The following is a 17,963-nucleotide window of genomic DNA, read 5'->3' as shown; positions in this document are numbered from 1 at the left end:
GTCTTATAATATACATAAATTAAATAATATAACAGTTACCTGATCGCTTATCATCGGTTCATGCCGCACAGTAGGCGCATCATCTGTGTCATATCGGGACGGAGTACAGAACTGTGACAGCGGTATTAAGACCAGCTCCAATCGCTGTTGCTTACGGTCTAGGAGTTGCACCCAGACACTGGAAAATAAATAAAAAAAAGGTTAAAAACCTTTTTACAAACAAATATACCTTAAACTTTCTCCTAAGTTGAAAAAGACTACGGTGAAATCGGATCAGCCAAATGTGAGAAAATCGCGCACAAACATACATACAGGTATAACTGAGACATTACTTCTTTGAAATCAGTTAAATGCCAAATCGGACTCGCGGGTGAAGGGTTCCCTACCAATTTCTATTAAAGCTGTTTGCAGAGTTTTCACCCGCGTCCCGTGGGAACTACTGCCCGTACCGGGATAAAATATAGCCTATAGATGTTACTCGAGAAGATTGTAGCTTTCCAACAGTGAAAGATTTTTTCAAACAGTTCAGTAGTTTCAGAGTATTTAAACAAAAATATGTTTCCTATTTATTATATTTGGATAGTTAGATATATCAGTATAACAGGCTTTTTAGGGTTCCGTAGCCAAAATGGCAAAAACGGAACCCTTATAGTTTCGTCATGTCCGTCTGTCCGTCTGTCCGTCTGTCCGTCTGTCACAGCCGATTTACTCGGAAACTATAAGTACTACAGTGATGAAATTTGATGGGAATATGTGTTGTATGAACCGCTACAAAAATATGACACTAAATAGTAAAAAAAAGAATTGGGGGTGGGGCCCCCCATACATGTAACTGAGGGATGAAATTTTTTTTTTCGATGTACATACCCGTGTGGGGTATCAATGGAAAGGTCTTTTAAAATGATATAAAGTTTTCTAAAAAACATTTTTCTTAAAGTGAACGGTTTTTGAGATATCAGCTCTCAAAGTCGTAAAAAGTATGTCCCCCCCCCCTCTATTTTTATAACTACGGGGTATAAAATTCTAAAAAAAATAGAGGTGATGCATGCTAATTAACTCTTTCAACGATTTTTGGTTTGATCAAAGTATCTCTTATAGTTTTTGAGATAGGTTGATTTAACTGTAATTTACGGAACCCTTCGTGCACGAGTCCGACTCGCACTTGGCCGGTTTTTATCTCTGCCACAGGACGCGATAGAAACAGTGGACCTTAGATGAAACAAATATTTTTTCAGGTAGTAAAATAAAGACTACTCACTACTGTCCGCAAGGAGTCCAGCCGACCCTGGCCAGGTATTCGAACCAGGGGAAGGTCTCCTTCAGCGGCTGACGTAATTCATACCACCGGATATCTGTCACCTCCATGCAGCCATTTGTTGATTCACCAGCTGAAATAGGCGTAATGACAGGGTTAGTAAATATAATTTTTTTGTTAATTTATTTCTTTGTCTCTCCTACTATAGTAATATGTATGTATATTATGTTTATGTATTATATATCCTCCGAGCCTTTTCCCAACTATGTTGGGGTCGGCTTCCAGTCTAACCAAATTCAGCTGTGTACCAGCGCTTTACAAGGAGCGACTGCCTATCTGACCTCCTCAACCTAGATACCCGGGCAACCCAATACCCCTTGGTTAGACTGGTGTCAGATTTACTTGTAAAACACTGGTATTCAGCCGCACCCGGCTAAACTGGAAGCCGACCCCAACATAGTTGGGAAAAGGCTAGGCAGCTGATATAGCACCTCTTAGGCACAAGAGAATACACTCACAGTGTTCGGCAGCCCCTTCCTGATAATAGTCCAGCACTGTGGTGGGAGCCGCCTTCTGCAGTCTGAACGTGACCATCTTCAGCGAGGACTTGGCGTTGGGGGTACCGGCGCGAGGGAATCTGGGAATAAAACATTGTGTTAATGTAATTTTTTTTTAGTTCAAATAGGCCTATAAAAGCTTTTTCGAAACGTCAAACTAGTTCTCATGGAAAAGAACGGGCAAGAAACTCCATGGACACTCTTTTAAAAAGAAAATAAAATTAATTAGAATAGTTTTCTATCTATTCCTGACAGCGTTATACAATGCAAATTGAGATATCTACAGTTATTATTAAAAAGTTGAAGTTTCTTTGATTTCAAGAACTTTTTGAAAAATCATTTGAGTCATCATGATCCTCCGAGCCTTTACCAACTATGTTGGGGTCGGCTTCCAGTCTAAGAGCCCCCGCAGACCACAGACTTTTTATCGGCCGATAGTTTGGTCGGGCTCTTAATCAGTACGCAGATGTAAGCAAGTGCGCACACTATGGCGATTTGGTATCGGCCGATAAGAGCCCTCGCACATTACGGCCACCAGTCGCCGCCACTAAACGCGACCACCAGTAGTTCGGCTAGACCACTACACGCCGCCACCAGTGGCAGCCACTAGTGGCCGCATCAAGCCACCAGTGGCTGCCACTTGCGTCAGACACTAGCTGCAAGTATCTCGACAGAGGTAGACGTGTGTTGCCCAAGAATGGACGCACTCTTGATTTCGCTATTGTTGCTTATTATTCTAAAACGTAGAAAACGGCGCCGAATTCAGAACCATCGACGACCAATTCATCGGCGTCACTGGGTACATCCAATTCTGACATCACGCAATAAAAATGGACAGCACAAATTGCTGTTCGAAGAGTTAAAATGTTATCCAGATAAGTTCTTCAAGTATTTTAGAATGAGCGTGAACTCATTCAATGAATAACTTAGCGTTTTGCACGATGACCTCAAACATCAAGATACACGCATGAGAAAAAGCATCTCTCCAACAGAAAGGCTGGCTATAACTTTAAGGTAAGTATCATTCATTCGTATCATTTTGCTTCTATTAGTTTGCGACTCACGTGGATTCTAGAACGTAAAACAAACAATTAAAAAAGCCAAATTGAAATAGAAATTATTTATTAATGAGAATTGAAAAATCGCAAACTAAATCAAGTTACATATCGCAGATATACAGTTTTTATAACAAATACACATTTACTTTTACATAGTCAGTTGTCAAAAAGATGTTCATTTATATCATCTGACAAAACAGAATTCATAGTATTATCAGATGCAGATGGCGAGCTAACGGAAAAGTCATGCTCAAAATTTGATTGATATCCCATAGAAGGTGGACGCGAAGCCGATTGATATCCCAAAGCAGATGGACGCGGAGTCGGTTGATAACCCGAAGTAGATGGTTGCATAGTATGGTATGAGCGTGGTTCCTGAAATGATGATGTGAAATATCCATGTTGTTGATTCTGTGATGTTCGCATATACTGTTTATATTTTTTTAGTACCATCAATACATCGGTTTGAGCATCCAATTTAAATTCATTGGGTATTTGTTTAAAGTGCGGGACCAAGGACAAAGCAAAGTTATGGTCAGCGTCTTCTTCATGCTTGTTAGAATGACGAGATTGTAATTGTTCTGAAATACTAACAAGTATATCAGTTTCTGCTTGAATGTCTTCATTATTTGTCTTGTTCTTTTTTGGCCTTTTTCTCTCAGTCGCATCGTGTACCTCGTTCGGTAATGGGCTGGGATCACGTCGTGTGTCAGCCAAGTTTTTTAAAAAAGATAGTTGTTGATAATATATATACGGCTTGCGACTCGATGATGCAGATCCACTTTTAACGCTCATTTGTTTAGAGTGTTCTCTTTTGAAACAGTCACGAAGGCTTTTCCATTTTCGCTGCAACTGGGATGCTGAAACATAAAAATAACATAATCAAAGGTTTCTAATCTGTTCTTTTTGTTGCAGGTACCTTGCTACTGGTTGTTCATTTGGTGATTTTGAATTAGTATATCGATGTGGTGCGTCAACTGCGAGATTGATTGTAAAAGAAACATGTAAATTGATCTATGCATCACTTCAAGATATCTGCGTACCACAACCAACTGAAGAGATGTGGAGTAAAATAGCTAAGGGGTTTGAAGAATATGCTAACTTTCCAAATTGCTGTGGTGCAATTGATGGAAAACATATAAGGATTATTAAGCCTCAAGATAGCGGATCCTTATATTATAATTATAAACACTATTTTTCCATCGTACTTCTAGCTATCTGTGACGTGAATTATAAGTTCACATTTATTGATGTCGGCTCTTATGGGAAAGCTTCAGATTCGACTATCTACAAAGAATCGAAATTATTCAAAAAATTGGAAGACCAATCCCTGAATTTACCTGCACCAAAAGCAATTTCTAGTAGTTCTGGTCCTGTAAACTACTGTTTTGTTGGTGATGAAGCTTTTGGTCTTGCAGAACACATGTTGAGACCTTATTCAGGAAAACACTTGAATATTGAAAAAAGAATTTTCAACTATAGGCTTTCTCGAGCCAGGCGTCATATCGAGTGTGCCTTTGGGATATTAGTGAATAAGTGGAGAATACTACATCGACCATTGAATGTGTCAATAGATTTCGCCGAAGACATCGTGAAGGCCTGTTGTATACTACACAACTTTGTTCGTCAGAGAGATGGATTTAATTTCCATCATACATTGACTGTACCAGGACTTCACGATATCGATAACGCCCACGTGCAATCTCGTCGTATATTGAAAGATTATTTTATTAGCAACGAGGGAGCTGTACCTTGGCAAAATAATAAAATATAATAAATATATAATAATAATGTAAAATAAAATTGTCCAAAAACTTACCTGCTTTGTTTTTTTCCGCTACATTTTTTTCACTAAAATTTGGAATAAATTTTAGGCACAATTCCTCCCAAGCTTCAGTTTTCTTACCCCTGTCGCTATACAAATCTGACTTTAAATCCCAAATAGCGGGTCGCTCTTCGACATCGGAAATAAAAGCGTCTACATCAAAATGAGGAATCGGATCCGTGGACATCATGCACGTGCATTCAGTACGCAGCTTACAACAAGACTAGACCCGGGAGACGGGATTGGGGAGCGGCGCGCAGGGGTGGGAAGAAGCCGGCAACTGTGGCCGTGTATGCGCACGAGTCGAACGACAAAACGCAGCCACAAGTAGCGAGCGCGCTCGACTCTCGCAGCTTGTGGCTCGGACGCGGCCACTCAAGCGCTCAGTGTGCGCCGATTCTATATAAAATGTATGAAGAAACGCGTCCGCAGGTTGTGGCGGCCACTAGTGGCTGAAGCGTGGCCGCCACTAAGTGGCCAGTGTGCGGGGGCTCTAAACAAGTTTGATGGGCTTCCCGATTCAATTCAAACTAAACTGTCGGCAAACTATCGGCCGACCGTATAATCAGTATTGGCTCCCTACCACACGCGCACACATAACGATTTTTTAGTCGACCGACTAAGCCGATAGTTCAGTTCGCTCCGAGCTTTGACAGTGAATGGTCGGTCGCGCGTGTTTTGTAAAATGGCGTCGCCCAATTCTCAGTCACTTATTTCGGAATCTTCGATCGTAACTTTGATCGAGGAAGTCGAAAAACGCCCTGCACTTTAATAATCGAGTAATTTGGAATGCATAGTGTAAAATTTTCCATTTAATAATCTATCACTAAAGATATAATGCACCCAATACTCTCGGGCTCTCTTTTTAATTTTCCTTCTCTGGTGTATGAGAGCAATAATAACATTTCTATGCAATGTTTTATTAATTTTCATTGTGCGGTGCGACCACTCTTTTCACCAGTTGGTTAGAAACTAGCAAATAGTCGGCAGACTGTTGGATAGTTTGCGCACTCATCACCGACTAAACTGTTTAGTTGGCTCGGTGTGCGTACTAGCAGGCCAACCCGACTAAACTATAGGCCGATAAAAAGTCTGTGGTCTGCGGGGGCTCTAACCGGATGAAAAATCATTTGAGTATCAGCCCATTTATTGAGGAAGATTATTAGGGTACTTTCTAGCTTAGCGCGTAGAGTAGTTCCTACTGGATTTTTGGTCAAGTCCAAGAGGTTGCTTTCTTTGCACATTCTATGTAAATGTTTTTGATAAAACGATAAATGAAAGTTACATTATTTCAATATATTTTATATGAGAACAGCCGATGTGGCCGACAATTGGCTAGGACGCCATCATATAAAAGCATTTTGACCTAGTCAATACATGGTGAAGTATACCTGAACTCCTCAACTTCTCCGCTGGTGGTCTGCGATGATGGGAAGCTGTAGATCTTGACTTCGCTCTCGTCTACCTCCTCGTACACTATCCTGAACACATCATCTGAAATACATAATTACTTATATGCTTATATATATATATACAACTTAAAACTAATACAGTGCATCAAAAAATTGCTCCTCATCGCTGTCACTGGGTAATGTACCCAAAAGACTGGCAGCATTGCCACGTTGGATGGCAATGCTCAACCTCTGTGCGAAATAAAAGCCAGCCTTTGGGTTCCGGGAAGTGTCAACCAGGCGCTGGGAAATATCCCTGGCAAGAAGGTGCGCCCTCGGACCCCACGGCCCTAGAGTTTCAACCCCAAACGGCTCAAACATGTAATTGCCTATGAGGTTACTATATTTACTATATTTAAGTTGTATATATATATATATAAGTTTATTTTATTTTATTTTCAATTAATGTAAATATATTGTGAATAAATAAATTAGCTTATATGCTTCTGTAGTCTATATTAATAATAGATTAAAAAAAAAAAAATATTTTTTATTTTTGAATTTATTTAAAAATGTAAAAAATAAATAAATGAACTACCATAAAGAGAAAACATTTTTTTATCTGTTTGTACCCTGAAGGCACCGAAACTACCGAGCCAATTTGAAAAATCTTTTCACACGAGTAACATAGGCTATGTTTTATCGTAAAGCTGAATCGTAAAGCTGTATGTATATATAATATAATTATATTTTTTTTATTATTTGTATGTTAAATATGTATAAGTATGTGTATTTAGTATCCAATTTTGTTATTCTTTATTTGTCCTAGACCATGTCTTTTTAAGTAATTAATGCACCTGCCATGTTATCTCTGCATCACCCTAAGGTTGACTAGTGAGAATGCCTATGGCATTAAGTCCGCCTTTGTAATTTTAGGATTGCATAAAGTTAAATAAATAAATAAATAAATAAATAAATAAACAGTTTGTTTGAAGGCGCTACTATCTCAGGAACTACTAAACTGATTTGAAAAATTCTTTCAGTGCTATAGCTGCCATAGCCGGGGAAGGTTTTATTTAGGCTACTTTTTATCTGAGTGATCGGAACCTACGCCAGTTTCCGCTGGATGAAGTTAGTAATTATTGGACAAATACCATTAAAACAGCGGGATATTTTTGTTATATTTTGTCATTTAGATTTCATCAGACTTGCAAAGGTCTCGCGAACTGTATCATTATTTCGCAAGTCTAGAAATGGCCCAAATGATTTGTGGACGAAGGCTTCAGTACTGTATTATATAAAAAATCACATTCACTGTATTGGCCTTTAAAATATTTATATTATTAAAATTTTCAGTATCTGTTGTTATAGCGGCAACAATCTATAATTTAAAAATGAATCGCAAAATGTGTTGGTAAGCGCATAACTCAACAACGCCTGGGTCAATTTGGCTTATTCTTTTTTTGTTGTGTTTGTTATTGTCAGGAGAAGGTTCTTATGAAAAAAAAATAGGGTAAAGTAGAGAAGTCAGTTGACGGGAGCGAAGCCGCGGTAGTAATACATAAAAAAAATTCAACTAACTGTCGTGGTTCTTGAGATATAGCAATGGTGAGAAACGAACGGTCGACGAAGTCTTAGTAAAACCCTTAAATAGTCCTCACCTTCAGCTTGTGGTTGCCACCAGAAACCCGTGTATCTTGAAAACTCCTCCTGGGTAACGTAGCATGGCACTCCGGCCTGCCGGGGATCGTCTGCTAACCTGGATAAACAAAAATCCAAAAATGATAACCTACTTCTGGTATAAAATAAATTTTTGAAAAGTGTCCTTCGAATTTTTTCCCGGTTCTTCTCCATGAGACCAACTTTTTGGAATCCTGCAACTTATGTGACGTTTCAAGAGCTTGTAGAGGCCTATTTGAAATAAAAACTTTTGACATAGGAAAAAATGCAAATTGTCTTGCAAAAATTCCAACATTGATAATATTGGACATTACCATACAAGTTTTCTCTATCTAACAAGAATTATTGAGGAATTAGCAAAAATCTATCTTTAAAATAAATAACTCAATAAGAATCCTTTATTTGTAAACATAACCCCCGCACTCAGAGACATTTAAGAGGACGAATTGGAATTTTTGGCGCCAAGGATCTCAATTTTTCTCAGTAAATACAAAACGGATCAAAATACAACTTGGTTACCTGAAAGTTCATGATATAAGCCTTATTTTGTTAGACGTAGAAACATGATTAGGTAACTTTTATAACAGAGAAAAATATATCAAACATACCTCTTTTTAAAAAGAGATTCACATATTATGGGCAAACGGGACCGATTTAAGCCTCTTAACTTTTTAAGTAGTTGAGTATATACATACTCTTTAAAATTGTAGAAGGAATTTTTATCAAATTATCATTTCTAAATAATAAAATTACAAAACCATTCTGTCGCTTACGACTTAGTTATAAGCTAGCGCGCGTATTGTTATCCTCGCCCCGCTTAGACGCTCCGACCCCTTTTGGCGCCTTAGATGCGCGTGCCGGTTATGGAATTATTGTTGACCAATTCGTCGCCTTAATGATTACTTAAGTCATTCTCATAGAAATTCTGCACTAAGGAACGACTTAAGTAACCATTAAATGACTCTGAGTGTGTCCATAAGTCAGTTTACAGCAATGTGAGATGTTACAATAAGGCAGATCCTGCATACTTTGCCCAGAGGTGTACAAATATTAAACGAATTAGAAAGCGGTAAATAACAGTTTTTTGAAGGCTCTTTCCAATGTAAATTTTCATTAGTATAATTTCAATAACTTTCACACTTACCGATCAGGTTCATGACCCTTACAAGCGTATGTAAGTCTAGTAGGACGCCTCAACTGCCCCCCAGCGAGCCAGATATCACCCCTAGCCGCGTGAGCCACCAGGTCGGGGGCTCGGGGACACATCGCCGGGGTTAGGGGAGCTCCCCCACCCGTGTTGAGGGAACGGGGAACTAGGGGGGGTGACTGGAAATAAGGTTAATGTTTGTTAGTGTCTTTATTTAATAGTTTATGTGTGAAAAAATTGATACAAAGTATAGTTATCTGCACGGATATTGAGCTCTCGGCGGAAGAGTGGGGATCGCTTTGCGCACTGTACACATAAGGCAATAAACCAATAAATCACTTCTGCGCAGGTGAAGGTCAGGGCTCAATATCCTTGCCGATGATTATATATAGGCACAGCTAAAGTTAATGTTAAAGTAAATGTAAAGTTAAAGTTAATGTTGTAAAGTGTCTTCTTTAGGATTTTTTATTTGATTAAGAAATTAAGCTATAGTGCTTTGATTTTAAAATTAAGAGATTTTTTTTTTTTTTTTTTTTTTTTTTTTTAAATAATGTCGGGACACCTTTTCACACACGGTCAGTTAGCCCCATGGTAAGTTATTAATTAACTTGTGTTATGGGTGCTAACACAACTGATAAACTACACATAGCTACATATATACAAGACCACGGCCAACAAGCATGCTCATCACACAAATGTCGACCGAACCGGGAATCGAACCCGGGACCTCAGGTTCGGCAGTCCGGCATGGTGACCATTGCGCCATCGAGGTCGTCGTACTGATTTCATTCTGATACTTATGGTTTGTAATTATGTATATACGAGCTTCCGCCCGCGTAACTCTACGCGGTTATATCGCGTTTCCAAGAGAATTCTTCTAAAGTCCAGGATAAAAACTATCCTATGTTCTTTCTCGAGGTCAACTCTATCTCTGTATCAAATTGTATTAAAATCAGTTCAGTGGTTTAGACGTGAAACCGTAACAGACAGACAGAGTTACTTTCGCATTTATAATATTAGTAGGGATTCATCGCATACACATGGGCATATTTCTTTAACTTAAAAACAAAATACTTAAAGGAGTTTCTAGTAAAAAAAGTTCTAGTTCTTTATAAAAGTAATAATTAATGTAAATATATACATAAATACAAAATAAATAAAATAATAATATATATGTATTACATCTCTGATAGTATGATAATATCAATTTGTACACCAATATCAGTCTATTGATTGAACACTATTATATGACGACACAATTAAAAACTGCTTAGTAATGATACACTTGCAACATTGAAATTAAAATTTAGAATATATTAAGGTGTGAATACTAAAATAAAAAAAAAACTAAAATTTAGAATATATTAAGGTGTGAATACTAAAATAAAAAAAAAAACTAAGGCGTGAGGATAAATAATAAGTAGAATATACATTATCAGCTGCCTAGCCTTTTACCCAACTATGTTGGGGTCAGCTTCCAGTCTAACCGGATGCAGCTGAATACCAGCGTGCCATATGGAGCGTCTGCCTATCTGATTTCAACCCAGTTATAGTAAGTTCAACTCAGTCTTGCGCGCGGCCTTATGTGTGGGTAACCCTTGTACATATACAGTGACTTTGTGTGCGTGACAAGAGGTACAGTCGGGTACAAATACAGTTATTTAGGGGTTACGGCTGTTTAAAGAAAACAGTTATTACGTAATTTAATGTTTATTTATTTATAATGATTCTGAATCGCTCCTTGAAAAATCAAATGATGAATTTTGCATTTTTAGTCCACACTTTTATTTATTGTCCTCGTACCCCGTATTTAATTCATCTTAGATATTTCACCTCATTTATTTCTTAGGTACTGTCAATGTCAATTTGAAAAAACGTATGAGAAAATAATGAAAAACTGTAAAATGTAATAATAAAAAGCTTTGAATGTTGTTTCATTTTTTGAAACGCTACCTGACTCCTTAAACATTTTCTCCGTGAAGAACTAGACATTTTTGTAAACGACTGTACCCATAAGAAAAAGCGATAAGAACACGTCATGCTCGGACGACGTCACTGTCACACGAACGAAAGTTGTATATTTACAAGCCGACGCACACATAGGGCCGCGCGCAAATCTGAGTTGAACTATCTATACCCAAGTAACCCTTGTTAAGCTTGATTTGTAACTGGGTTAAGGAGGTCAGATATTCCACGTGGCACACCGGTACTCAGCTGCATCGGGTTAGACTGGAAGCCAATCAACATAGTTATGAAAAGGCTCGGCAAGTGATGGATTTTTGTTCCTCTCTCATGCTAAAACTGGTTGTTTTTTTTTTATGAAACTCAGCAGTAATATAACTTATAAGCTACTTTTCATCAGTAGTTACCTCAAACCACAAACAGAAGCTATATTATCATTTCACAAAAAAAAAAATACTTTTTATACTCCTTACCTGACTAAGTCCCTCATCAGCCACAAACAGCGAGGAAGCACATGGAAACATGATCCGTCCCGTGGCCTGATGCAGTTCATAGGAGGCTATGCCCCATGCAGCCACCCGCTGGCGTTCCCATAGAAGCTGTTCCTCTCGGGACCACTTGCCTGAGGTTACTCCGAGAGCCACGTTCGACTCTATTAGTGGTTTCCAGTCTAATCTGTAACATGAGTAGAAAATTGTGAACATGTATACTAATATTATTTAGAGATGGTTTGTTTGCAAGTCCTGATCAGGAAGGAATGGTCCAATTTGAAAAAAAAATCATCTGACACATATTTGTTGCCAATTTATCAAGGAAGGAGAAGAAATCATAATCTTTTTTCCAGGTGTGCGAAGATGTTCCAACGCATATATGTTAGAGGATCTATTTTCCCATTGCCAGTGGCACACTATATTTTTACTGTTAATTTTTTTTCTGTATAGGAAATATTTTAATTTATGTAGAATAAATTAATCACAGAACTATTACATCATTATGAAACAAAACATATGACTTTGGAAAATGGGTTACTTGCATTAGATAGTAGGATTCTGACTCAATATATTTTATCAGTGTTTATAAACACAATATCTATGTCATTACAAAATACTAGAGCACAAGACTAAGAAATAAAATTAAAAAGTATGTTTGTTGTTTTAGAAATAATTCAATCCTGATATTGTGACCATCTAGCCATAAATGAATAGATAAATTAAAAAAACCGTTGACATGGTAACAAAGGTTATTAAATATGTGAAGAAAAAACACAGAGCTTTGGCATATTTTGAAAATAACCAGTTTGAAGGCACAATCAATTTACAAACTGGTATTCAAACATCTTTGGTAATTGTTACAGGAATTGTCTTACATGGGTATAAGGATGCCTAGGTACTGGGCAGAGGTAAGGCAGATGGGCAGCCATTAAAAAACTGGTATACAGCACACAGTATTGGGAAAAAGCTCTGCACATGGTAATAGAAATCATAGGCTACATATTATCTTAGTATGGGAAATAACTCAAAATCAAAATATTTATTCACTCATTAGAGTATGTTCGGGTGAGGTATATATGTAAATTAATCTTACAAAGCCATATATGGACACCAAAAATAGTTTGTTCTTTCAGTTTAATAAAAAAAAAATCCTGAAAGAAAATCAAAAAATTAGCGTCCATATATGGCTTTGTATGTGGTAATGGGTTAAGATGTGGTTGATACTGGGTATCACCGGGTTAAACCAGGGAAAATAGGTATTACATAACAAAAAACAGACAAAGACAGGTTATCAAGTAATATATATTATGAAATAACTAATTAACTTAAATACCTTTGTGATAATACACAGATAAGTATTGACGGAGAAAGTTTAATGTTTTTGTAAACATTCTGTTATTTATAACTATTCGGTAATTATTATTAAAGTGCGAGATTAGAATGCCCCTTTGTCTATTATTTGAATACATGTAGGTTGAAATCAGTTTGTATTTGTTGTATATGCCTTTTATTGAGTTATTGTTTCATCTGTGGCCAGCTATTTAATTACTATTATTATAAATGAAACAGTAACCATCTGCTGTCAGGTTTTCAGCTGCATCCAGTTATACTGGAAGCCGACCCCAACATAGTTGGGAAAAGGCTAGGCAGATGATGAACCATTGCCTGAATTCATGCCGTAAGTGACTGAGCTATATAAGGTCTTTATTAATTAGTATTTACATATTTTTGTATGCTGACATATTCGTACAATTCTCATTTATGTTAGTGTAATTGTTTTAACATTCTCTATATACATATTTTTGGACGAAAAACAGCCTTGTTGTCACCTTTCCTTCAATTTCAATGCTATTATAAAACCTGTATTTATTAATTGTGCAACAGTCACATAATTAATTTATTTATTCACACACAATACTGAGGAAACAAAGGAATTTTAAATATGAAACAAAAGCAACAATTTTCTCACAGAAAAAAGCTAATAACTACTATAAACTTAATGTTCTTGGATCTTTATTTTTTTTTAAACTAAGGCAATTGAAAACAACAAGGATGATGAGATGACAAAAATAACGTACCTTGAGTTATTTGGCTGTTGTGAAGGCAAAACATCAGTATACAGCAAGGTGATCTCCCAACCATTCTGTGGGTTCCTCAAAAAATATATCCTGGTCTTCCCATTGCCTAATTTACGAAAACTTATAGCAATCGGGACCATAGTCGATAGGCATGATAGTTCCTTTCTTAAATCGTGTACGGCCTGTCTTACTTCAGCCCAGGAGTATCGTTTCGAAGGAGGTCGGACATACTCCACGGCCGCAGCCCCGTCTCCAGCCCCTCTCACCTCCATAATATCAGTTTCCATCAATTTTTACCGTAAAGAAAATCAATTCTCTTCCCTCGATAAACTTTTATTCATGATGTAACAAAGAACAACAGATATGTGCACTCAGACACGTAATTCGTCTAGTTAAATGAATATTTAAATGGCGATCTCATTATAATATTGAAATTACGTTGATTTGATTTTTGTTTCACTAAAAATAGGGCCAACACACTCGTTTTTGACTTTTAGTTGTCTTGCCAAATGGTCGCTGACCGATCGCGGTTCTACCACCGGTTTCGTATAGTCGAACTCACTCGCCAACACGTACACTTCATAACTTTCTCGAACTTATTAGATAACAAATATAGCCCGTCTCTTTCGTAATCGGTTGGATAGACAGAGAAAAAAGGCAGCCTTTCTACTCGATATCAATTTTAGTGAAATTTCGGTGAGTTTTGCGTGAGTACGTAATTAAATTTCGTTCGGATACTCCCTGCATTGAATTTATCTCGAATTTATTTCGGAACAGAAATGGAAGAATTTTATGAAATCTATAAAAGTACAAATTATTTACACCTCAGCGGTTCGTTTCATTAGGTAATATTGTGCATTCTTACAACACTATTCCCTCAGAAATGTTGGCAAAGTGAAAATGCTTAAAAATAACTTACTAGATGTGTATCCGAATTTATTTTTCAGTTCTACCAACATGCCAAAAACTACCTAGTTTCGTTCGGAAATCGTAAAATATTTTTCCTCATTGAAAATTAACATAACTGTTTGTAATTATTTAAATACAGTTCAATTATAGTACCGTCTAAATTAATATGAAATACTTGAAAAATAAACATTTAAGTGTAGCTTGTAAATAAAAATTAATATAAACAGGATATGACAACAGTTTTTGGATTACTGCAGTTCCGGCAACAATTGCCCGCCGAACTGTCAAACGGAAACATGTCGCTGTAGCCGTCGACGCGATACGAACCCTTGTTTTCTTTACAATTTTGCACTCGCAAAAATGTCGCAAGTGATGAATTTGGTGCGGACTTGTGGTTTACTAATATACTTATTTTTTAATGTGCACGCCTCCAACAATAGTGTGTCTGAACCACGGATAATATCGTTGAAATTGGACAACAAAAAATGTGATACTGTAAATTGTAAATATTTACTAAATATCAAGGGTGGTGAATTTCTCGGGCATTTTTCGTGGAGATTAACCCCAGTGGAAGGTTCAAGGGGTGGTGAATGTGACGTCATATACCCCAATTACGAGTTAAAAGAGGTTTTTACCACGCAGTGGCTAACACAATTAGAAATTATTTTGCCTGTGTCGAATACTAAATTGTATTTTTGTGTGTACGAAAATCATGTGAAAAACAGTCCGTTTGGAGGAAAATGGGTGCACCAGGGCGCTGAATTCTACTTGGATGTGAAAAGCGATAATTCGTGAGTTTTAATTTAGAAATATATATTCGATTTTCGTTTTTTGCGATGTTAGCAAAAAGGGTTTATTTTTACTGCCTGCTATTGAATTTGAAAATAAATTGACTTCATGAAATGCAGGTTTAACTTGGTGTTTGCATATTTTTAGTCTTTATTTTTATCTTTTTAGTGTTTTAATATAGGTACTAAAACCAGTGGGCTTCTTTATATTATTAAATAATCAGTACTTATAAAGACATTTGGTTGGACTATAAGAAACCGGATGATAGCAAAATGGGGCAAAACAGATAGTCCAAAAAAATCTCTATATCTTTATAGCATGTATGACTGTCCTCTACTAAATAAGAACCTAAGTAAAACAATAACAGATTTTTTAAGACATTGTATCTTGAACTTTTTCATACAAAATTGCTACAGATGTTGAATTTTAGGACACATGCACATTGCATTTGTATTGCTCTTCGGTGGCTAGTAGTGGCTGAGTCACACAAAAACATGTACTTATATCCACACTAGTTTGAGTCACCCACTTTGTGGAAAAAGAAGACATGTTTACCTAGAACACAATTTAATTTATTTATTTAATCGGACAACTAAAAGATCCATAGTATTAGTAACAATATATTTTACCTAATGTTAGTATACACATTACCATAATTTAAAAATAAGTTGTATTTTGCATATTTAATTACTAGGTCATAATCGCCTTTAAATGCCCCCTTTAAATAAAGGGAGAATACACTTTCTCTACTACAGCATATAAATATTGGACCTAATATTAATAAATAAAAATAGAATTAAACTAGCCAGGTGCTCTGTATTTATTTATTTATTTTATTTATTTATTTATTCTTAGAGAAGGCTTATGGACTAATCACAATATTATAAGTAACATATTATAAAACTATAAATTGCCAACAACAAGCCTCCACAGATAATTCCAACCTATCTATATTTACAACTTTAACATAGTGTTTACAGAACAGAACATTTTTTAACATAATGTTACAGTCTTTATACCCTAGATACCTTCAGTTTGAGTACAATTGCTAGCCAGTTACATTATTTATAATTTTAGTTAAAATCATTCGCAAAAGAACAGTTTTGCCAAACGTCGCCTTACTACGTTAGACTTTGTGCAAAAAAGGTCTATGTCGAGATCCCGCGGTAGTGAATTAAACTACGTGCACTACGTGAGAAGAACGCGTTACGTCTATACTTCGTGGAGGCAAAAGGTACGTGAAGCAGCGGTCGCTGTCGGAAACCAATGTGATTGGTACGCTGTTGTACTTTTCCTAGTAGTTCAGGACAGTCGACCGCTCCATTCGCGATATTTATCAAGAAACATACGTCATTGATTTCACGTCTTTTTTCCAGGGGTAAAAAGTGGTACCTCTTACAACGATGAACATAATCATCCGACCATTGCTGTGCCTTGTAATCTAAATATCTTAGAAATTTACGCTGAACCCCTTCAATGCATGTCTTATATATATTGCATATTGTGGGTTCCAAACCTGGGACGCATACTCCAAGTGACTGCGTACGAATGAGCAGTATAATATCTTAAGCAGTAAATAATCACCTTTATTTTGATCAGTTATGTCTAGCCTACTTTGTAAAGATGGTCAGTCACACTGTTGTAACACAATAGTGATAATTAACACGAATTATTAATATAATTAAACTTTATTTAGCACTAGCTGTTCCCTGCGGTTTCACCCATGTTCTGAAGGAACTACTATCCGTATCTGGACAAAATATAGCCTATGTTACTTGGGAACAGCTGTAACTTCTCTACAGTGAAATCTGAAATCGGTCCAGTAATTTCAGAGCCTTTAGGGTACAACAATAAAAGAATGATTTCTTTTTAGGAAATTATAAGTGTAGCCGCAAATTTATTTATTGGACACATGATTAAACTTCTAATTTTATAACTAAACAACGGGGAAATGACATAGCCTCTAATAAACTAATTCGTCTTTTTTACAACGCCAACTAAATATTCTATAGAAAGCTTCAAGTAAAGATCATCAATTATTGTGACTTGTCCTTCTTATTTATACATTGTCATCTAATTTACTAACTCAGCCTCGTTTTTAGTATATTGCCATTTATAACCTTCAATTAAAAAACATTGTATTAAAAATTGAAGTTGGTGACGAAAACGAATCGCTGCAAAACCGACTCCACGTAGTCTTGTCTGCCCTACCCCTAGAGTGCAATTCAAAACCGCGTAGGCGCGGAGGGGCGAGGCGGCCTGCGAGCTGAGGCGCAGGTAGTTTCAGAGCTCGCCGACGCGGCTGAGGCGCAAGCCGAAGCTGCGGTGGTGAGCGTGAAAACCATCTGCGACGATAAGCTCGCATGGGACCACCGGAGCCCCGCAGCACCGGAGCCCAGCAGCACCGGAGCCGTGACAGAAGCGATGCTTGCTGCATGTTGCTTGCTTACATTTTAAACGTACTGAGTTAAAAAATTAGAAGCTAATTAAATATATTTTATGATGTCATTTAATAGTATTTTAGAAGTTTACTGTTAGAATGCATGCTACAAAGGATGATGGGTAAAATTGGCCGGTATATCCAATAAAAACCATTTGCATATCAAATGATAGCTTAGACCCTAAGCTTCATTTTTTGTTATGGGCACAACCTTGTAAACCACCGGAGAACGAAGATATGACACTTGATAGCATAGGACAGCCCATGGCTTTGAACCACTTCAGTGCGTATGGGAGGGATGTTTAAGTGCATTATTATTGTCAATCATTGTCAGAACGAGTCACAGAAGGTGTCTGTGCCCATATTTTCCAAGTTTATTGA

At 36.9% G+C, this 17,963-nt stretch overlaps 3 protein-coding genes across 4 annotated transcripts in view; 1 reads left to right on the top strand and 2 right to left on the bottom strand.

Annotated features, from left to right (window-relative positions):
• Nucleotides 1-13,995, bottom strand: part of LOC124643976 (dipeptidyl peptidase 9) — a 33,554-nt gene extending 19,559 nt beyond the window's left edge. Inside the window, exons 1-8 of one of the 2 annotated variants that reach the window (XM_047183121.1) lie at nucleotides 13,445-13,995; nucleotides 11,349-11,550; nucleotides 8,911-9,092; nucleotides 7,748-7,845; nucleotides 6,087-6,189; nucleotides 1,774-1,892; nucleotides 1,259-1,388; nucleotides 40-178 (exon numbers count right to left, since the gene is read on the bottom strand). In XM_047183121.1, coding sequence (XP_047039077.1) covers nucleotides 40-178; nucleotides 1,259-1,388; nucleotides 1,774-1,892; nucleotides 6,087-6,189; nucleotides 7,748-7,845; nucleotides 8,911-9,092; nucleotides 11,349-11,550; nucleotides 13,445-13,731 — 1,260 coding nt within the window. In that variant the 5' untranslated portion in view covers nucleotides 13,732-13,995. The remainder of the gene's footprint in view (nucleotides 1-39; nucleotides 179-1,258; nucleotides 1,389-1,773; nucleotides 1,893-6,086; nucleotides 6,190-7,747; nucleotides 7,846-8,910; nucleotides 9,093-11,348; nucleotides 11,551-13,444) is intronic. The other variant, XM_047183120.1, reaches the window with a different exon arrangement.
• LOC124643977 lies at nucleotides 2,918-5,197 on the bottom strand. The gene is made up of 2 exons (XM_047183122.1): nucleotides 4,690-5,197; nucleotides 2,918-3,730 (listed from the first exon to the last, which is right to left on the bottom strand). Exons 1-2 carry the CDS (start codon nucleotides 4,883-4,885, stop codon nucleotides 3,027-3,029), a joined length of 900 nt encoding a protein of 299 aa, XP_047039078.1. The 5' UTR covers nucleotides 4,886-5,197; the 3' UTR covers nucleotides 2,918-3,026.
• A 654-nt stretch (nucleotides 13,996-14,649) lies between the features above and the next one.
• Nucleotides 14,650-17,963, top strand: part of LOC124644106 (unextended protein-like) — a 44,969-nt gene continuing 41,655 nt past the window's right edge. Inside the window, exon 1 of the mRNA XM_047183322.1 lies at nucleotides 14,650-15,144. Coding sequence (XP_047039278.1) covers nucleotides 14,714-15,144 — 431 coding nt within the window. The 5' untranslated portion in view covers nucleotides 14,650-14,713. The remainder of the gene's footprint in view (nucleotides 15,145-17,963) is intronic.

The sequence above is a fragment of the Helicoverpa zea genome, chromosome 29 (assembly GCF_022581195.2).
Source record: "Helicoverpa zea isolate HzStark_Cry1AcR chromosome 29, ilHelZeax1.1, whole genome shotgun sequence".
NCBI classification, from domain to species: Eukaryota; Metazoa; Arthropoda; class Insecta; order Lepidoptera; family Noctuidae; genus Helicoverpa; species Helicoverpa zea.
The sequence above is the reverse complement of the archived record's forward strand: the minus strand, read 5'-3'. Positions and strand labels throughout refer to the sequence as shown.